Source organism: Tursiops truncatus, chromosome 13 (assembly GCF_011762595.2).
Source record: "Tursiops truncatus isolate mTurTru1 chromosome 13, mTurTru1.mat.Y, whole genome shotgun sequence".
In the NCBI taxonomy this organism is placed as follows: Eukaryota; Metazoa; Chordata; class Mammalia; order Artiodactyla; family Delphinidae; genus Tursiops; species Tursiops truncatus.
Genome location: NC_047046.1, coordinates 16,924,563 through 16,946,433, shown reverse-complemented (window position 1 = coordinate 16,946,433; position 21,871 = coordinate 16,924,563). Strand labels below are relative to the sequence as shown.

General features: G+C 46.6%; 1 protein-coding gene across 3 annotated transcripts; it reads left to right on the top strand.

Annotated features, from left to right (window-relative positions):
- Window positions 1-704: 704 nt before the first annotated feature.
- OASL (2'-5'-oligoadenylate synthetase like) lies at window positions 705-21,739 on the top strand. 3 transcript variants are annotated; one of them, XM_033837057.2, is made up of 6 exons: window positions 712-957; window positions 6,690-6,972; window positions 8,395-8,570; window positions 15,533-15,774; window positions 18,011-18,158; window positions 20,732-21,739. In XM_033837057.2, exons 2-6 carry the CDS (start codon window positions 6,747-6,749, stop codon window positions 21,218-21,220), a joined length of 1,281 nt encoding a protein of 426 aa, XP_033692948.1. In that variant the 5' UTR covers window positions 712-957; window positions 6,690-6,746; the 3' UTR covers window positions 21,221-21,739. The 3 variants fall into 3 exon arrangements, with proteins under 3 accessions (XP_073646295.1, XP_033692948.1, XP_033692947.1); XM_033837056.2 differs by having other exon boundaries at window positions 713-1,205; XM_073790194.1 differs by lacking the exons at window positions 15,533-15,774; window positions 18,011-18,158 and having other exon boundaries at window positions 705-1,205.
- Window positions 21,740-21,871: the final 132 nt, after the last annotated feature.

Below are 21,871 nucleotides of genomic sequence, written 5' to 3'. Positions count from 1 at the left end.
TCCAAGCCAACGTGGACCTGACAGCCGAGTCCTGGCACATACCTGGCACATTCACACTTCTCAGCCTTATCCTGTCTTGTGCCCTTTGTCTCCTGGCCACATTCCCAGTCTTTTAAGAGTCATCTCAAGCAGGTGTTTGCTGACACCACAGGTGACCCCAAAGAAACTCTTCTGCCTGAATTTCCACCAGGTTTCTGTGCCCTCTTTTCTCCTAGTACACAGGACACTGGACTCTCTGTGTCTCCTCTGTCTGCCCCACTGCTCTGGGAGCCCCTGGGGCAGGAACCACGTCTTACCTTGTCTTCTTAGCACAATGTCTGGCACCCAGCCAGCACTCACTAGATGTACAATGAAGGAATAACAATACTTGCATTTACTTAATGTTTTCTCTGCTAAATGTTCTCACGCTTAATCCACACAACCTATGGGGTAGGTATTATTCTTAAACCCATTTTAAGGATTATTTATGTGAGGGTCAGAGAGGTTACGAGTCTGGCAAAGGGCAGACGGGAATTCCAGAGTTCGTTCTGCGGAACCCTAGAATTCCCACTGTTCAGCCCAACCTCGAGTGAGTCACTGCTCTTGCTGAGCCTGTTTCGGGTGACAAGGTTGTGGGGATGGGATTGGTGGATACCATCCAACTCCCATCTCCTGGGGGAGTTGCCTTTCCCAGGGCCATCCTCAAGCCAGTTTCAGTTTCCAAATTGTAAAAGGGAAACTAAGAGGTGAGAAACGAAACCTACAGCAGAAAGGGTGATTAAAAGCCCCGCCTGTGAAGGTGGTTTCACGCAGTGTCCCTCAGTACCCCAGCTGCAGTGAACGGCCTCCAGGAAGAGGATACCCTGGTCAGCCAGACGCCCCTTGTTTCCTCTCCACTCTGGTCCTTTGTTCCACAGGGTGCTGGAGGTCAGCTGAGGAGGAGTCCCCTTAAAGAAGAGTGTGTGTGCCAGGAGCTGGGTAGGTGTGTGGGTATATATCTAGCCACCAGTGGTAGTCTCAAGACAGAGATGGCAGTGCTCCCGGAGCTGTTTGTCACCCCAGCTTCCAGGCTGAACTCCTTCGTAAATGACTGCCTGCATCCCAGCCAGAAGTGGAAAAAAGAGGTGCTGGAGACTGTGCAGACCGTGGAGCAGTTCCTGAGGGAGCAGAGCTTCAAAGGGGAGCATGGGCTGGACCAGGAATTGGGGGTGCTGAAGGTGGTCAAGGTGAGACTGGTTCCCTCCATCCCCAGGCCAGGGCTGGGCAAAATGCAGCTTGTGGGTCTACATCCCTGAGGATGCTGGGACCTGTTGCCTCATTATCTCTAGCCCATGCTACTGACATCTCAAGACACTCCATCCCAATGCACTGCTGCCTTGAGCAGAGCAAGTCCAGTAAGGAAGCTAATAATAATAGTGTACTTTTTTGGATGCACTAGCCTAACCCCTTAACATGTATTATGTCTAATTTGTGTACCCTGTGAGGTATGTACTGTTCTTTTCCCATTTTACAGATGAGCAGAATGGAAACTCAGTGATTTAAGATCCATAATGACCAAATGCAATGCAAGGTCTCTGATTGGATCTTGGTGTGAATGGACCATCTGTAAAATATAATTTGGGAACAATTGGGGAAATTTCAATATGGCCAGAATGTTAAATAATATATATAAGGGAATTGTTTTTTTAATATTTATTTATTTTATTTATTTTCTTGGCTGCGTCAGGTCTTAGTTGTGGCAATGCGGGATCTTTTGTTGCAGCGTGCAGGCTCGGGCTTCTCTCTAGTTGTGGCGTGCAGGTTTTCTCTTTCTAGTTGTGGCGCGTGGGCTCCAGGGTGTGTGGGCTTTGTAGTTTGCGGCACACGGGCTCTCTCGTTGAGGCGTGGGAGCTCAGTAGTTGTGGCACGCGGGCTTAGTTGCCCTGCAGCATGAAGGATCTTCGTTCCCTGACCAGGGATCGAACCCGAGTTCCCTGCATTGGAAAGTTGATTCTTTACCACCGGACCACCAGGGAAGTCCCAGGGAACTGTTTTTCTTTGAGGCAAAATAGTTTTGTGGTTATGGGGAAAAGTGTTCTCTTTTGTTGGACACAAATGCTAAAGTACTTAGGGACAATGGTCCTTAGTGTCTGTAATTTACTTTAAAGTGGCTTAGTTGAAGGAAATATGGCAGAGTTTAGACTTGTTGAATCTGGGTGGATGTATAAGTGTTCATTGTATGCTCTTTCTATTTTTCTGTTTAAAGTTTTTGATAATGGAAATTTTTTTTAATGGAAGCTCAGAGAGGTGAGGTCACTTGCCCAAGGTCACACAGCTAGTAGTGAAGCTGGGATTTCAACCAGGATCTATCTTACTCCACTCCAGGCTGCCCTCACTGAGCTTTTTTTCCCCAAGCCCTTCCTGCAGCTGTATCATGTCACCTCCTGTCCTAGCTAGGATAATAATGCAAGAAGGTCAAAACTAGAAAGGTGTGATGAGGAAAACAAATTTTGAGGAAAACGATTTTGTTTTTCTGAGTGGCTGCCTAGGCATTTTACAGTATGGTGACCCGACTAACACCAAATGTTCAGAGTCTGGACTTTTAGGTAGGTTTAGGGTATCCCCACAGGTTCCTGCTTTGCCTTCCCCGGTGGAACCTTTTAATATAACCACTGAGTGGGCTTCCCTGGTGGTCCAGTGGTTAAGACTCTGAGCTTCCACTGCAGCGGGCACAGTTTCGATCCCTGGTCAGGGAAGTTCTGCATGCCGCACTGTGTGGCCAAAAAACATAAATAAATAAAACTTTTTTTAAATGTAGAGCTAAGAGGGTTTTAAAAAAAATTTTTTTTAATGTAAATTGATACAGCCACTATGGAGAACAGTATGGAGGTTCCTTAAAAAACTACAGATAGAATTACCATACGATGCAGCAATCCCACTACTGGGCATATACCCTGAGAAAACCATAATTCAAAAAGAGTCATGTACCAAAATGTTCATTGCAGCTCTATTTACAATAGCCAGGACATGGAAGCAACCTAAGTGTCCATCATCGGGTGAATGGATAAAGAAGATGTGGCACATATATACAATGGAATATTACTCAGCCATAAAAAGAAATGAAATTGAGTTATTTGTAGCGAGGTGGATGGACCTAGAGTCTGTCATACGCTGTAAAGTAAGTCAAAAAGAGAAACACAAATACCATATGCTAACACATATATATGGAATCTAAGAAATAAAAAAAAAAGGAGGTCATGAAGAACGTAGGGGTAAGACGGGAATAGAGACACAGACCTACTAGAGAATGGACTTGAGGATATGGGGAGGGGGAAGGGTAAGCTGTGACAAAGTGAGAGAATGGCGTGGACATATATACACTACCAAACATAAAATAGATAGCTAGTGGGAAGCAGCCGCATAGCACAGGGAGATCAGCTCGGTGCTTTGTGACCACCTAGAGGGGTGGGATAGGGAGGGTGGGAGGGAGGGAGACGCAAGAGGGAAGAGATATGGGAACATATGTATATGTATAACTGATTCACTTTGTTATAAAGCAGAAACACACCATTGTAAAGCAATTATACTCCAATAGAGGTGTTAAAAAAAAAACCACTTCGAGTTAAGCCTGTGAAAAGTTAGTAACCTCTGCCCCAATCACCTTGTAAGTACTAGGTGCTTGCTACCCTGCTCTATCTCCTGCTGGCTTGTGACCTGGGGTGGAAGACTGCCCTTCCCCCGGCTCACTGTGTCCCCTTGCTTCTGGGATCTGTGAGTAATAAATCATTAAAAAAATTTTTTTAATTAATTTTGGTTGGAGTATAGCTGCTTTACAATGTTGTGTTAGTTTCTGCTGTACAGCAAAGTGAATCAGTTATACGTATACATATATCCCCTCCTTTTTAGATTTCTTTCTCATTTAGGTCACCACAGAGCATTGAGTAGAGTTCCCTGTGCTATACAGCAGGTTCTCATTAATTATCTCTCTCTCTTTTTTTTTTTTTTTGCGGTACGCGGGCCTCTCACTGTTGTGGCCTCTCCCGTTGCGGGGCACAGGCTCCGGATGCGCAGGCCCAGCGGCCATGGCTTACGGGGCCCAGCCGCTCCGCGGCATGTGGGATCTTCCCAGACCGGGGCACGAACCCGTGTCGCCTGCATTGGCAGGCAGACTCTCAACCACTGCGCCACCAGGGAAGCCCAGTTATCTATTTTTGAAAGTAATAAATCTTATGACTCTACTCGCTTTGTATGGGTGTATTGAAACTGCACCTTTCCTCCAAATGACCCCGTGGGTTTCATTTCCCCACAGAGGGAGTTTGGATGCTGAGGGAGCTACCTGCCCACCCTGTGTGGGCGGCTTGTGCCCCCTGGCCAACGAGAAATTAACACTTTATTTGGGCTTTAAACCCTCCCCCCACCCCTGAAAATCTGGTAAGCTGCGCTGGTCCACAAGAGTGAATGCTTGTCCTTGGGTTTGAATAGGTTTGGACTGAAGCAAGTCATGAAGCCTGTTCTAGAACGCTCTTCCCTCTCTGCCTGTATCTTACCACTGGAAAAGGTGGGAAGGGCAGCACAGGCACAGCCTTCAGCGGGATGTGCTCTTCATCCGCACCCAGAGTGCCATTCCCAACCCTCTCACGTAGGGCAGAAACGCTGAGTCCGAACGCAGGTGGAGAAAGAAAATGGGAAAGGAAGAGGAAACAAAAGATGGCGAACTCCTGCACAGACGCAGGGCCTGCCACATAGACTTGGGTCACAGGGAAGAAAGAGGTAGAACCACCACACCTGGTGTTCTGACCCTCTATCTGACTGTGACTATCAGTCCTGGCTGTGAGCCCATGGCAAGTTGATTAACCCCCAACTGCCTTCCTTTTCTCATGTGTACAATGGGGATAATTATACTAGTCCCCCCACCTCAATTAATGGGGGTGAGGATTAAAAGACATTGTGTGTACAAAGGGCTTTCAGTGGTGCCAGGCACAGTGAGGGCTCAACTGGCGGCAGCTGGGTCATCATCAATGTTCCTTGACTCCACCCACCACCAGAGGTGGCCGACCTGAGGTCTGAAGCATCCCTGGCAATTCCACCTCCCGACCTGGAGTGAGAAAGAGAGAAGGCCAGAGACTTGGGGGACTTTGTATACCGGAGGCCACAGCGCTGGAGAGCAAGTTTAGGATCTCAGAACATCAAAAAGACCCTTTCAAAATCATCCAGCTCGGGCTCCTTCAATTCAGATGGGGAAGCTGAACTCCAGGCAGCAGAAGAGATTATCTAAGTCGAGTAGAGCAGAAGGAAGAGAGATATATTGCTGACTTCCTGTGTGCCAGGCACCACGGCAAGCCCTTGGCACACATTGTCTCGTCGAATCCTCCCAATCAGCCAGTTACTCATGTGCCGTCATTACTCTGAGGTTCCAGATGAGCAGAGTTCAGAGGATGATGCAACTGAGAAACAGGGGCACGGGGCGAGGTCAAGGTCAGGCGGCCCCGTTCCCCAGCCCGCGGTTCTCATCCACCAGGCAATCCTGTGCCCCCCTTTTTATTTTTATTTTATGTTTTAGATATTTATTTCTTCATTTATTTATTAATTTAGGCTGTGCCAGGTCTGAGTTGCCGCAGGCGGGATCTTAGTTGCGGCATGCAGACTTCTTAGCTGCGGCATGCATGCAGGATCTAGTTCCCCAACCAGGGATCAAACCTGGGCACCCTGCATTGGGGGGGGGGCGGAGTCTTACCCACTGGACCACCAGGGAAGTCCCTGTGCCCCCCTTTTTGTTTGTATTTTTTTTTGCGGTACGCGGGCCTCTGACTGTTGTGGCCTCTCCCGTTGCGGAGCACAGGCTCCGGACACACAGGCTCAGCGGCCATGGCTCACGGGCCCAACCACTCCGCGGCATGTGGGATCTTCCCAGACCGGGGCACGAACCCGTGTCCCCTGCATCGGCAGGCAGACTCTCAACCACTGCGCCACCAGGGAAGCCCCCTGTGCCCCCCTTTTTAATGTCATGAAATTATTCAGACATCCGCCCCCGCCAGAATTCTCCAACCACCACCCTGTGGAGGATGACTGTTCCCTTGGAGTGGGGATCACTCTGCAGATAAGGCTGAGTCTTGGAAGCGAGGCAGTGGAGTAAATAAGAAGCGTGGGCTGTGGAGTCTGGCTGCCTGGTTGGAAGCACCCACTGTGTGACCCTGGACGAGAGGCTTGCCTCTCCACATACCCGCTTTGTCTCCTGTAAAGAAGGGATGTTAATACTCCCCACCCGGACTTCCCTGGTGGCACAGTGGTTAAGAATCTGCCTGCCAATGCAGGGGACACGGGTTCGATCTCTGGTCAGGGAAGATCCCACATGCTGCGGAGCAACTAAGCCCGTACGCCACAGCTACTGAGCCTGCGCTCTAGAGGCACCGAGCCACAACTACTGAGCCTGCGTGCTACAACTACTGAAACCAGCATGCCTAGAGCCCGTGCTCTGCAACAAGAGAAGCCACCGCAATGAGAAGCCCGTGCACTGCAATGAAGAGTAGCCCCCGCTCACCACAGCTAGAGAAAGCCCGCACACGCAGCAAAGAAGACCCAATGCAGCCAAAAATAAATAAATAAATAATTTTTAAAAAAGGAAATACTCCCCGCCCATCCCTCAGGGCGGTGGCGATCATCCGTGGAAAGAGCATCAGGGATTGCCTGGTCCAGGCAGTGGCCTCGGGGTGACGGGACTCTGTGTTCTGCAGGTGGGCTCCTTCGGGAACGGCACAGTGCTCAGGGACAGCTCAGAGGTGGAGCTGGTGATGCTCCTGAGTGGTTTCCACAGCTTCCAGGAGGAGGCCAGGCACCACGACGACGTTCTGAGCCTGCTATGTGAAAAGCTCAGGTATTGCCAGGACCTCCTGAGCCTCCAGCTCCAGGACCTGAGGCTGGTCCAGGGAGTCCACTCTGCTGTCGCCTTCACCATCCAGTCCTGGGAGACTGCGGAGCCCATCACTGTCACCATCGTGCCGGCCTACAGTGTCCTGGGTAAGCGGAAGCCCACCAGACTCACACGACCACCCTCCCGGGGGACCCGCAGCTTCCTCACCTCTCCTTCGTGGCCACGTGCAGACACCTGTATTCACCCATTCAACCCATGTCCTGTGCTGGGTGCTGGGTGACCACAGTGCCTGGGACTGACTCAACTCTGGCTGTCCTGTGGCTCAACTTAGGAAACAGATTTATCAAAGAATCACACAGATAAATATATGATTGGAGAGGAAGTGAGAGCCATGGAGGGGAAGGAGTAAGAGCAACCCTGGGAGCTTCTGAAACATTTACCCCGGGGGCGGGGCCTGTCATTGTCTGTGCTTTCCCGGAAGCAGAGCCTGAGACAGGCATGTGAGGATAAGCAGTCCCAGGAGATGCTGGTGGGGAAGCAGGGGAGTGAGACGGAAGGCGGGGAGCATGACAAGATGCAGGTTGAACTAGTCACCGTGCTGAGCAGCTGGGCTTGTGCCCTGCAGAGCTCTGGGAAAAGTGCAGAGCACGTCTCCCCAGTGGGTTGTTGAGTGTTTCATCCACCAGCTTCTGCTTCCCATCAGCCATTGGCTGAGAGCTGCTTCCCAGGAGCACCGATGGCACTAGTAACGGTATCAGCTACAAACTCAGATGATCCAGCTTTCATCTGGTGCACTGGCTCCTCTTAACTAGAGTGGCTGCTGGGAGTTGCTCCATGGAGAAAGTGTCAGAATTGGGGTCCCATCTGAGCCAGAAAGAGACAGTGGGAGGCATTAGTGTTAGTGATGTACGCCCCACCCTTCAGCAAACGTGCTCTCTGAGCCCAGCTTTCTTATATGGAATTAGTCCTTCCCTATGGTGATGGAAGCTTCATATAAATCGCTGAGAGATCCAAAACAGACATTAAGGGAAACTGAGGGTGTTGGGCACATCAAGAGAGGACAATAGTCCTTGAGTAGCCTGAGGAATAGAAAACCCACTTTAAAAAAATGTATTTTATTGAAGTCTAGTTGATTTACAATGTTGTGTTAATTTCTGCTGTACAGCAAAGTGAGTCAGTTATCCATAATATACACCATTATGTTTTATCACAGCATATTGAATCTAGTTCCCTGTGCTGTACAGTAGGACCTTGTTGTTTCTCCATCCTATGCATTATAGTTTGCATCTACTGATCCCAAACTCCCAATCCATCCCTCCCCCACCCACCCTCCCCCTTTGGTAACCATAAGTCTGTTCTCTATGACTGTGAGTCTGTTTCTGGAAAACTCACTTTTGATTCTCCGGAAGGACAACCAAGAAGGCAAACTGTTAGTCTCTTAAGCTATGTGGTCCCAGGTCTCCCTGGAGAGATACTCCAATAATTACCAGTCTCTCCCCCATGGAGTAGTCAGCAACCTGGGGCTTCCTGAGCCCTCACTCTCTCCCCTTCGCCTCCTCTCTCTTCAGGGCCATCTGTTCCCAACTCTCATCCCTCCCCAGAGGTCTATGTGAGTCTGATTAAGGCCTGCGGTTCCCCTGGACATTTCTCCCCATCCTTCAGCGAGCTGCAGAGAAACTTCGTGAAACACCGGCCCGCCAAGCTGAAGAGCCTCCTGCGGCTGGTAAAACACTGGTACCTGGAGGTGAGGAGGCTGCCAGGCTGGGGGCAGGAGCGGAAGATGGAGGAGGGAGGGGAAGAAAAAGGCAGGAACCATATCTGTCATCTCGGGAAACTGCACCAAGAGGCAATGGAGGTGGGGTGCGAGAGAAGGCTCACCTTTTTTTTTTTTTTTTCGGTACGCGGGCCTCTCACTGTTGCAGCCTCTCCCGTTCGGAGCACAGGCTCCGGACGCGCAGGCTCAGCGGCCATGGCTCACGGGCCCAGCCGCTCCGCGGCATGTGGGATCTTCCCGGACCGGGGCACGAACCCGTGTCCCCTGAATCGGCAGGCGGACTCTCAACCACTGCGCCACCAGGGAAGCCCAAGGCTCACCTTTTAAAATGTGAACATGGCAGAAGATGCAGATGAAGAAGGAGGAAGGAGAGGAGGGGGAGGAGAAAGAAACAGAGGAGGAAGGAGAGAAATAAGAAACATACTGTATTTCGAAGAACGAGTGCTTGTAATGGTCCAGCTAAAGTCCAGTGCTGGCTAAGGCCAACTTCTCTGGGCTCTCTGGACATTAATCTCAGCTGATTAAGGACTAACAAGCGGAAAAATTCGTTTAATTCCACACTGCACCAATTACCCCTCCAAATGATTGAGTTCCTGAGTCTCGTGATCATTACTGAGTGAGTACATCCACAGCAGCTACTTTTAGATTTCACATATGATGTCTGCATGGTACCAGGTATATTTCAAACTACCCAGATGAACATGTCATCTGAACTTATGAAAGGAAGACTCAGAAACAAAAAATGAGAAAGAAAGAAAAAAGATGCTTTCTTATTTTTAAAAAAATGGTAAGGGTCAGCTTTTAGAAAGACCAGTCCAGTCCAAAAAGAAAAAAAAAGTATTTAAAGATAAAAATCAGAATATTACCAAAGTTAGTTTATAGTTGGTATGTTTATGGTGGAAAAGCAGTCATTTTCTTACATGATTATCACTTCTACCAAGGTTGTGATGTATCTTCAGATGTTAGCATCACCGAAGCCAAGAATGAAATTGGTTTTTTTGGTCAGTCAGTCACTTAAGAGGGATTGATCCAAGGTTTTGTGGATTTGGGGAGCTAGAACTCAACAAAATGATCTGTTTGCTTTGTTTGTCTGTCTGTCTAAGTGTACAAAGTGTTTTCTTCCTGTATATGACTTGCACATTTATTGTAATGTCCACAGAACAACGTATCAGCTTTACTTCTATAGCCCTTTCTTTGTTCAAGTCTCTGCCACTAAGGGACTTCCCTGGCGATCCAGTAGTTAAGACTCCATGCTTCCACTGCAGGAGGCACAGGTTTGATTCCTAGTCAGGGAACCAAGATCCCCATGTGGCCAAAAACAAACAAACAAGCAAACAAAAAAACCCCAAAAGTTTCTGCCTCTAAGACAAGAATTTGTCTGCATACGGTTTTTTGAAGCAGTTTTTTGATTCAGTATTATTATTTATTTATTTATTTATTTTTGGCTGTGTTGGTTCTTTGTTGCTGCGCCCAGGCTTTCTCTAATTGCAGACGAGCGGGGGCTACTCTTTGTCGCGGTGCGCGGGCTTCTCATTGCAGTGGCTTCTCTTGTTGCAGAGCACGGGCTCTAGGCGCGCGGGCTTCAGTAGTTGTGGCTCATGGGCTCTAGAGCGCAGGCTCAATAGTTGTGGCGCATGGGCTTAGTTGCTCCGCGGCATGTGGGATCTTCCCTGACCAGGGCTCGAACCTGTGTCCCCTGCATTGGCAGGCGGATTCTTAACCACTGTGCCACCAGGAAAGTCCCTGATTCAGTATTATTAATTTGATGTTTTATTTTATTTGAGAACTTTTATTTAGCTAAGTGCTACAAGATGTGTTTGTTGATCAATACTTAAGGACACAAAGAGTTCATATTGTATGTTAAACAAAACTAGAATCCCGTGATGCTAAAAAGGTTGATAGTTCATTTTTGTCTGGAAACGTAACATCACAGGAGTTGTCGTTCACTTTCATGGTTCAAAATTATTTTATGATTCTTACCAACTCATCTACTGGGGTCAGGGACCAAGGAACATGTAAGTGAGCTTCTCTGGGTTCTATTCACCAAATCTTAACTGTAAGAATATCACTGATCTCAGAGATGCCCAAGTTTGTGCATGCTCATGACAAACCAAAAAGTGTTACTTTGACTATCTATAATTCTGGGCTTTCATAAGCCTTGCAACAGTATCAGTTTCCAAGAGGGACTTTTGAGCATCATTTCCGCATGTGAAGAGCTGTCCTTGATTTCTTTTGTGTTTTAATTTACCAACAAGCTGATGTTTATGTTCTATCTTTTGAAGTATTTAATTCAGTTCCATTTTGGGAAAAAGATGGGGCTTTCCCCAGTGTTTTGGCTGAGATTCTGACATAAGTGTTTTGTTTGGTTGTTTTTTTGTTTTGTTTTGGAGGGTTTTTTGTCTTTTGCCATTTTAAGTGTACAAGTCAGTGGCATTAATTACATTCACAATGTTGTGTAAATATCACCATATTTCCAGAACTTTTTTTTATCATCCAAAACAGAAACTATACCCATTAAACAATAACCTCCCATTCTACCCTCCCTCCAGCCCTGTAATCTCTATTCTACTTTCTATCTCTATGAACTTGACCGCTCTAGGGACCTCTTATAAGTGGAGTCATACAATATTTGTCCTTTTCTGTCTGATCCTTTTTTTCCTTTTTGGCCGTGCCACGCGGCATGCGGGATCTTAGTTCCCCTGACAGGGATGGAACTGTGCCCCCTGCAGTGAAAGGATGAGTCCTACCCACTGGACCACCAGGGAACTCCCTGTGTCTGATTCTTAACCGTGGGATTATCATACCTAATTGGATGAAATTTCTGACATGAATACAAGTTTACTTATACATTTGATTTATTCTTTTTTTAAAAAAACTAAATTTATTTATTTATTTTTGGCTGCGTTGGGTCTTCGTTGCTACCCGTGGGCTTTCTCTAGCTGCGGCGAGCTGGGGCTACTCTTCGTTGCGGTGCGCGGTCTTCTCATTGCGGTGGCCTCTCTTATTGCGGAGCACGGGCTCTAGGCGCGCGAGCTTCAGTAGTTGTGGCTCGCAGGCTCCAGGGCGCAGGCTCAGTAGTTGTGGCGCACAGGCTTAGTTGCTATGTGGCATGTGGGATCTTCCTGGACCAGGGCTCCTACGCATGTCCCCTGCATTGGCAGGCGGATTCTTAACCACTGAGCCACCAGGAAAGTTCCGATTTATTCTTGATTTATCTAATTCTATCCTGGTAGGAAGGAGGACAGATTTTTTGAACGTATGTAAACGCTACATATTCCTGAAAAGGAACTTAATAAAGACACTTTGTGAATATTAAGCCATCATTCTGAATAGTTTTATAAGCAAGGCCAATTTACATATGCTATTATTTTACAGAATAATTATCTTTGTTTTCCTGAGGATTAGTTAGTTCATAATCTATAATAGGATTTTTTTTTTTTTTTTTTTTGCGGTACGCAGGCCTCTAACCGCCGCGGCCTCTCCCGCCGCGGAGCACAGGCTCTGGACGCGCAGGCTCAGTGGCCGTGGCTCACGGACCCAGCCACTCCACAGCATGTGGGATCCTCCCAGACCGGGGCACGAACCCGTGTCCCCTGCATCGGCAGGCGGACTCCCAACCACTGCGCCACCAGGGAAGCCCTATAATAGGAATTTTTATAGGGATTTTTTTTATTCTGAGGTGTCAGTTGGAATAATATATCATTTACAGAATGTATCTTAGTTTGCACATGTATTTCCGTATATTGAGGGTAGGAGAGTAAGAAAGAAAGGGTTTTTTGTTTTTTTTTTCTCTCTCTCACATAGTCATCAATAGAACATTAACCTGAGTAATTAATTCTCATTTTGTTAAGCAATCTGCTCTTATGAAGTTGCCTACTTCTGAAATAAAAGATTCTGGTGAAATTCTGACTCAGTCCCCTTTGGTGGCCATGAGTCTTTATCCACGAATTTATTACACTTCATAAATTTCCCATAGTGGAGTTGGGGGGAAGAGATTTGCTGGCAGATAGATTATATTGTAATCAGACCATTCTTTTATGAAATCCTTTTTTTTTTCATTTACATACATAAAAACAAAAAGAATTGGCAGCTGTGATTTTACTATTGTAATTACGGGTCCAAAATAAACACAGCATAAAATCTAACAGTCCATCAGCTCCTAATTTTACAGGGCTGTTTTCCAGGAATCATGTGTGTGTGCGTGCACACACCGCACCCCTACCCCCCAATTTTTGAGTGATTGAAATTCATAATGGCATACAAGACAACAATAACAGGGCTCCCAGGAGATATCTGAATACTCAAGACAAACAGACCAAAAGAGAGCGAGAGAGAGCGAGAGCGAGAGCGAGAGCGAGAGAGAGAGCGAGAGAGAGAGAGAGAGAGAGAGAGAGAGAGAGAGAGAGAGAGAGAGAGAGAGAGAGAAACACAAAATACAATCAAACTCTCATCGACTGCCACTCAGCAGAGAATAAATTCCTATCATCCGTCTCCCGACAGAGACCACCAGATGGTCAAACCATAAAAGCAGAGTCACCGATTGTAGTCATCAGTGGGGACATAAGTGGCCCCATGCAAATAGGTACGAGAACCAGAATCAGACTTGTCCAAGAATCAGACAATCTAGAATCAGAAATAAAAACAGAGTAGAGGTGGGGAGGGAGGAGAGAAATATCAGAAGAATAAAAGCTATTGTCATACAAGATTCACCCTCAGAATTGAAAAAAGGGGCACATATGAATGTAAACAGCCCATGGGGAGCATTTCTCAGGCAACACAGTTTACTCAGCTTTGGAACAGTCTCAGTGGAACCTCCAGCTGCAACCAGAAACAAGAGGTAAAAAGTCATTCATTAAATAAGAACTTGCAGAGAAGTTGCAAGGGAATCAGACTGCAGAAGGAAAGGCTTAATCGAATAAAAAAATATATAATAGGCGTTTAAAGAAAAAACGATTACCAAGATTACTAGGTTTATAGTTCATCTCTGTTGATGGTGGAAAAATAGCAAATTTCTCACATGCTTATCAGATCTAGAAAGGTCATGAAGTATTGCAACTTCGCAAAAGTCAGAGAAATCCAAAATATGAAGAAATCAGAGCATCGCTAACATAAATCAGCACTGGAAGGGAACATACATCTTTTCTTCTGGTTTGCTCTTTTTTTTTTTTTTTAATGTACCATTAAATAGTCTATCAAAAGTCCTAAAAGAAATGAACGGCTCATTTTTCCTAAGGCTTACATCTTATGATTACAGGCATTCTGCATTTTCTTTGTCATGTAAATTTTAAGAATCTCGCTAGTAAAATTTCACTAGTATTGGAGAAAATAAATTGTCTTGTCATGAGTTTACATTCTTAACAAAATTATAATTTTATTAGTTAAGATTTACAGCTTTGTGAGATGTGAATTCACAAAATGTTACAAAAACAAATTCATTAATGTATAAATAAGTTTGAAATCAATTAAAAACATTTTAAAGTCAAGGATAAAGTTGTTTTTGTTAGTTACAGGAAAGGCACAGGTTTCATTTATTTTGGGGACTGGAACTAGACCAGATGGCCTTGTTTCTGTTTGTTTCAAGGTCAAAGTGGGTTTTTGTCTTTTTGAGGGGTGTGATATAAAACTTTTTTATAATGGCCACAGGACAAGATGTCAATTTTGCTTCCACAAACCAAATAGCTGGATGTTTGACAGAAATTTTCATTTCCTAACTCAATGTTAGAGAGGTTCTTTAGACAGGAGGTGACTGCTATCCGTTAAGATGCTTTCTTTTTCAAGTAACAGAAAAACAGAAAAACCAATTCAAACTGGCTTAACCAATAAAGAGAATTATCAGCTTATGTGTGAAAACCCACAGCAGTGGAGAGGAGGCTTCAGGCACTGTTTGATGAATGCTCCAGCTCAGTTTCTTTATAATACTCTCAGCGTCTCTCAATTCTATATGTCACCTTGGTCCACAGGCTGGCTTCCCTCATGGTGGCAGAATGGCCACATCTGTTCCTGCCCTCACATCCACATACAAGAGAGGACTTCTCTTCTTTCAACCACTGAACAAAAGAACTAGGCTTGACTCAAATTAAGCCAACTTAGATTACAAAGCTTCTCTTGAACCAATCACTTGGCAAGGGGAATAGGTTTATACTGGTGAGCCTATCCAGTCAGGGCCAACCCTAGAGAGGAGGATTGGGTCAATCCCATCCAAACAGCATGGCTACTATACAATGGGGAAGGAAGAAACGCCTGTTAGAGAGGCAACCCCAATGTTCACCATGGATTCTCAGCTGTTACCTAGTCCTATAGTCCCCCAACACACGCATACTATTTTTTTTCTCTTTAGCTAAGACTTTATATAAGACTTTTTCTTCTTTAAAAGAAATCTTTCAGGGGGCTTCCCTGGTGGCACAGTGGTTGGGAGTCCGCCTGCCGATACAGGGGACGCGGGTTCGTGTCCCGGTCTGGGAGGATCCCACGTGCCGCGGAGCGGCTGGGCCCGTGGGCCATGGCCGCCGAGCCTGCGCATCCGGGGCCTGTGTTCCGCAGCGGGAGAGGCCACAACAGTGAGAGGCTCGCGTACTGCAAAAAAAAAAAAAAAAGAAATCTTTCAGAAGCCTAAATAGATTAAAATGGAGCTGCTTAGGCTGGGGTGCTGATGACAGAGCCCAACCTGCTCACTCCTTGGGACACCCCTTTATCACTCAATTTCCGGGAGTTATGTCAAGCACAGTTTGAAACCAACTGGAGTAACCTAGCTCCTTAATTCTGAAATGGAGAAACCCATTTAGGGCCAGAGAGGGAAAGTGACTTGGCCAAGACTACGCAGCCATTAGGTAGCAGAGCCGGGACCACAACTTGGATTTTTCTAGTTTCTGGTTCAATGTCATCCTTATAAGGAATCTTGGGGTCTCGCTCTCTCTTCCCATGTCTTTCAACAGTGCGTGAAATCCTGGTGCCTTAGGGCCGAGCTACCCCCTCTCTATGCCCTTGAGCTACTGACCATCTACGCCTGGGAAGTGGGTACTCAGGAGGAGGCATGTTTCGGGTTGGACAACGGCCTGGCCACCGTGATGAGACTGCTTCAGCAGTATAAGTTTCTCTGTATCTACTGGACCAACTACTACACGTTCCAGAACCCGATCATTGAGGACTTTGTCAGAAAACAGCTCAAAAAAGAGAGGTACTAGATCACTGCATGCCAACCACATCTCAAAGAGAAAAGAAAGAGAATTAAGGGAAAGGTGGTATCGAGTTTTCTGGGTGGGCTTTATTAAGTAGGAAAGCTGATATCTCACCCTGACACACTTGACATCTCAAGTTGACTGCCTTTCAAAATTGCAAGGACCTTAGGGGCTATAAGCCTTTTCCTTGTTCCTCGAGCCACCACCCCACCCTACCTTAGCCCTCTTGCCCTCAGAAGACCATTTCAGAAAAACATTTCAGAAAAGCTAAGCTACCTTAGCTTTTTAGTGACAGCACGGGAAACTGGAAAGAACCAGGGAGACCCAAGTGTAAGCCCAGCTCCACCATTTTCTCATCTCTATTCCTCATCTGTAAAACAGGAGTAATTGGCACCAAACATGCAGGACTGTTGGGAGAGTCAGACAAAATATTTGTAAAGGGCCTACAGTATCTAGCCTATGGTAGATGCCAGATAAATGTTGTAGCACATGCTGCCTGTACCCATTCGTATCCCCTGGGCCTTTACTGTTTCCAGGAAGGCTGGTTCAACCTCCAGCTGTCAGCACCTGCGTCCCTTGGCCTGTGGGTTTTCAGCTTCCCCCAGTGACTGGTGGAAGTTGGTGTATAAATACCCCAGCTCCCTCCCATCTCAGATGGAGGGACTCTCTTTGGGACACATGTTCTCTACTACTTCCCAGAGTCCAGCCTGGGGGACTAGCCCCCAGTTGCTCACAGTGGTAATCACCTTGACACATACTCTTTACTGGCATCCTTCCCTTCCCTGTCTCACTTTCCCACTCTCTTATTGGTGCTTCCTGGTATCTCCTTCCAAATAAATGACTTGCACTCAAATCCTGATCTTAGGATCTGCTTCTGGGGGAACCCAGCCTGGGACATCTCTTTACATTAGAAGTTTTAGGTCAATGCAAGCAATATCGCAAGGTTGTTTATTATTCCCTTATGTGAGTGTCGGGTCTTTTTTTACAACGGAGAAAAACCTGGCCTCCTAATGAAAAGAGGATTTATTGTAAGGATGCCCAGAAAATTGACCTTGGAAAACCACTGGGACCTGAGGCAAATCTATAGACTCCCCTTCTCTCTGTTGCTCACTCTTATTGCCCACGTGCTCCCTTTCCTCTCACTGCTTCTGTCTCCACACCTGTTCGGCTCCCCTCTTACTCCTAGTTGATGAGGAACCTCCATCATTCCTGGTCCAAACTCCAGAGGGAACAAGTCTGATCTCTGGGCACAGGGCCTGCATATCAGGTCACCTGGTGGGTCACTTTGGGTCAGGTGACCCCACCCCATAGGTCAGCGTGTTATTACTCTAAATGAGGCAGGACCATTCAGGGAGTCAGGGATGTTGGGAGTTGAGAGCATGGAGCCTAAGGTGTCTAGTTCATGTCAGTAGCCTGCTATCACGTTGTGTCACTTAGATAAAAATCTCAGCTCCCACCTAAGTCAAAAGCTCCTGGAGTACAAGGGCCAGGTCTTGATCATGGGCTTGCCATCCAGCACATGTGGTCACCCCAAGCAACCCAAATAGGCTATTAGACCCCCTTCAAGCCAATATTCTTTAAAGTATTTATTCAACATTTACCTAGAGGAGAGATGCTTGGAGACAGCCCAACCTCTCCTCTGTTGAGGCAGAGGAGATGGGTAAGAATCCCTAGGGATAACCTAGGGAGGTCTGTGCCTCAGTTTCCTCATCTGTAAAATGGGGGAAAATCATCATCACCATCATCATCATCATAGGCCCTACCTTATAGAATTGCTGTAGGGATTAAAATAGGTTAATTCACATAGGGTTTGAGCCCATGCCTCAATAAACATCAGTAAATAGTGGTGGTGGTGTTACTGTCGTCCAAAGCAATTCAGCAGCTCTAGCCTTGAACTCACTTATGTAGCCTGTTCAGCAAAATGAAGGCTCTGAACTTGAGGCCCACCTGCCTGAGTGGGCCACTGTTACTGTTCCAGCATGCCTTTGGAGCTCCCACCCTCCGTACACCTCAAAAATTCCTTGCAAACACCTAAAGTACTCTGCCCAAGAGGAATTCTTGGAAACAGAATCCTCTCCATTCTGTTACTCTCCGGCAATGTTTTTGGGCCCTCCTAGACTGACAATCCTGGGCTCTGGACATAGCAGATGCTCAGATGATTGCCAAGAAGGTTTCTTTCTGGCTTGTGGGCCTCCAAACCAGAAAGAACCTGGGCGCCTTCTCTCTGTGTTGCAGGCCTATCATCCTGGATCCGGCTGACCCCACCCACAATGTGGCAAAAGGCTACAGATGGGACATAGTCGCTCAGAGGGCCTGCCAGTGCCTGAAACAGGACTGTTGCTATGACAACTACGATAACCCAGTCTCCAGATGGAACGTGAAGGTAATGGCTCCTCTCTGGGATGCCAGGAGCTTGAAGCTCAGAATGAGATAACTGCATAGTATTTAATTCTGTGTCGATGGAGCCAAGAGGACTTTAGTGTCAGTTTGAGGCCTGGCTGCACCACCTACCAGCTCCGTGAACTTGGGGAAATTATTCAACTGTCTGAGCTTCAGGTTCCTTATCGTCAAATTCTTGTTTTCCTGTTTTTTCTTCTTCCCATAACCTACCAAAGAATCACTGGGATTCTTGGCTCTCAGTCATTCTCTGCATAAGCTGAGCCCAGGCAAGTCAATTCAATCAGGTGTTTTGTGCCAGCACCAGGCTTGGGGTTGATGGGGGGTGACCAAGGGGGCAACAATGGTTCAGAAATAAGACATGGCCACAACCCTTAAGAAACTTGCCAGATGGAAGCAAACTTGCACAAAACTGCTAAATAGAATCACCAGAGAAGATACTCAGAAAACAAAAAACTGCCATATAATATTATAATGTGATGCCAAACCCACAGTACAGGTAAAGAACATAATATTCTATTATGCTTTGTGCTTTATGATTTGCATAGCACTTGTTCAGGGACAAGTCTATAAAATAGAAAGGTCAAGTCGCAGTATTAGCTTTATCGTTACTATCCCCATTTTACAGATGAGGAGATTGAGGCTCAGAGAGGTAAAGTGAATTAACCAAGGTCACACTGCTAAGAAGCAGCAGAGCCAGAACTCACACCCAGGTCTTTGTGGGGCTGCGGAATCGGAAAATAAATGTCATCATCATAAGTCACCAAGGAAGATTCCTTGAAGAAATTAAGGCATGGGGTGGGCCCTAAAAGCCAAGGACGGATGTAGACACTCAGAACAAAGGGTACTCCATCCAAGGAGAGGGTCAGGGTAGGGGATGAGGGGCAAAGGACTACAGTTGTGTGCAAAAGACTGAGGTGCTTAGAGCAGAAGGCAGAAGCAGAATCAGGGGCTCCCTAATAAGGAGCAGAGATTACAAACTGGGGGCCCACCAGCCATATGAGGCCCACAGATGGGCTGAAAAGTATATGCTTTTGGATTTTTCCTGAATATAAAAACCATCACGAAAAGATTTTTATCTTGACAAATCAGAAGACTTGGCAATGCTGGGCCTATATTCCTTCTTAAAAGGATCAGCTAGAGGTCGGCCCACCATTCCCCTCCCCCAGCACCTTCCAGATGTTGCTCTTCAGACATCTGGGGCTCTCAGGCCCTTGAGTGTGGCCTCCGGTGGTGAAGAACAGACTTTGGAGTCTGGCTGACCTCAGTTCAAATACCCGCTCGTGTGGGCAGAAGACCTAAATAGACATTTCTCCAAAGAAGACATACAGATGGCCAACAATACATGAAAAGATGCTCAACATCACTAATCATTAGAGAAATGCAAATCAAAACCACAAACCTCACGCCAGTCAGAATGGCCATCATCAAAAAATCTAGAAACAATAGATGCTGGAGAGGGTGTGGAGAAAAGGGAACCCTCCTGCACTGTCGGTGGGAATGTGAATTGATACAGCTACTATGGAGAACTGTATGGAAGTTCCTTAAAAAACTAAAAATAGAACTACCATATGACCCAGCAATCCCACTACTGGGCATATGCCCTGAGAAAACCATAATTCAAAAAGATACATGTACTATAATGTTCACTGCAGCACTATTTACAATAGCCAGGACATGGAAGCAACCTAAATGTCCACCAACAGATGAGTGCATAAAGAAGATGTGTCACATATGTACAGTGGAATATTGCTAAGCCATAAAAAGGAACGAAATCGAGTTATTTGTAGTGAGGCGGATGGACCTAGAGTCCGTCATACAGAGTGAAGTAAGTCAGAAAGAGAAAAACAAATACTGTATGCTAACGCATATATATGGAATATGAAAAAGCAGTATTGATGAACCTAGTGGCAGGGCAGGAATAAAGACGCAGACGTAGAAAACGGACTTGAGGACATGGGGGGTGGGGAAGGGGAAGCTGGGATGAAGCGAGAGAGTAGCATTGACATATATTCACTACCAAATGTAAAATGGATGGCTAGTGGGAAGCTGCTGCATAGCAAAGGGAGATCAACTCGATGCTTTGTGACCACCTAGAGGGGTGGGATAGGGAGGGTGGGAGAGAGGCTCAAGAGGGAGGGGATATGGGGATATATGTATACATATAGCTGATTCACTTTGTTGTACAGCGGAAACTAACACAACATTGTAAAGCAATTATACTCCAATAAAGATGTGGAAGAAAAACAAACAAACAAATACCTGCTCTGCTCCTCACTACTTTTGTGATGGTCAATAAATGGCATAACCCTGCTCAGCCACAGTTTCCTCATCTGTAAAATGGGCTAATAGCAGAACCAACCTCATAGGGCTGCTGTGAGAATAAAATACATTAAGAAGAGGATGAACGGCACCCAGCCCAGGGCCTGGAAGGTGATTGGAACCCCCTAAATGTTTGCAGCTGCTGCTGTCATTGTAAAGATGAGGACAGGTAAAGGGCACTTTTGTACTCAGACAGAGGGGTGTGGACTTAACCCCTCTTTGTCCTCTCCCTTCCAGGGGGCACGAGACATCCAACTGACAGTGGAGGAGTGGGGTTCCTCGGATTTCATCATCATGGTGAACCCTTATGACTCCATAAAGAAGGTTAAAAGGAAGATCCAGTGGAACCTGGGCTCCACATCCCTACAGCGTCTGTCCTTCCAGGAGCCCGGTGGGGAGCGACAGCTCCTCAGTAGCCAGTACTCCTTGGCCGATTACGGGGTTTTCTCCGACACTCGCATCTGTCTGCTGCAGACCATCTCCCCTGAGATCCAGGTCTTTGTGAAGAATCCCAGTGGTGGGAGCCACGCCTATGCCATTTATCCTAATAGCCTTGTCCTGAGCCTGAAGCTGCAGATTGAAGTCAAGGAGGGGCTGCTCAGAGAGAAGCAACAGCTAGAGTTCCAAGGCCAAGTCCTGCAGGATGGGTGGAGTTTGATGAGCTACGGTGTCCAAGACAGCACCACCCTCACGCTGAAGAAAGAAGGAAAGAAAGAACCCAGCTAGTTCCTCTGAAAGACCTCTCTGTGCATTTCTGCCTTTTAATCCAGACCCCATCAGTTCCACCTAACCTTGCCAGTAGACGGATGACGAGGGACATGAGAGACTAGATATACAAACGAACAATGGCCAGACCATATTCGACAATAGAACTCTGACCCACAAGCTCTGCAGCCACCAGCCCGAAGCCAAACCACAATGCCTGCATCAATCAAGCCCAAACCATCAGGATTTGGTCAATAACTGCCAGCTTCCTTATTCCCTCCCTTCCAATTTAGGATCGATGAAAGAAAGCCAAACAAGCTCCCTAACCAATCACATAGGACAGCCTGCTTCTGCTTAGCCCGCCTCCAGCTTCCCCGTGCAAACAGCCTCAGTCAGGGTATGCCTGAAGCCTTCCCTTTTTCCCACTATAAAGCTGTCCCACCGCCCTGCTTGCATTGGAGTCTCTGCCAAAGGCAACAGATGGTGGCTGATTCCCTGGCTATAGCAAGTTGGGAATAAATAATCTTTGTTTGTTCTCTTTCGGATGGTCTTCATTTCTTTCCACAGATGCTAAGGCTGTCCTGGCATTATTGCTTAAACATTTGAGCCTCTCAACTCTGGAAAGTGAGGACTGTAGGGAAACTGAGATGAAGAAAAGCAAAGTCTGGGAGA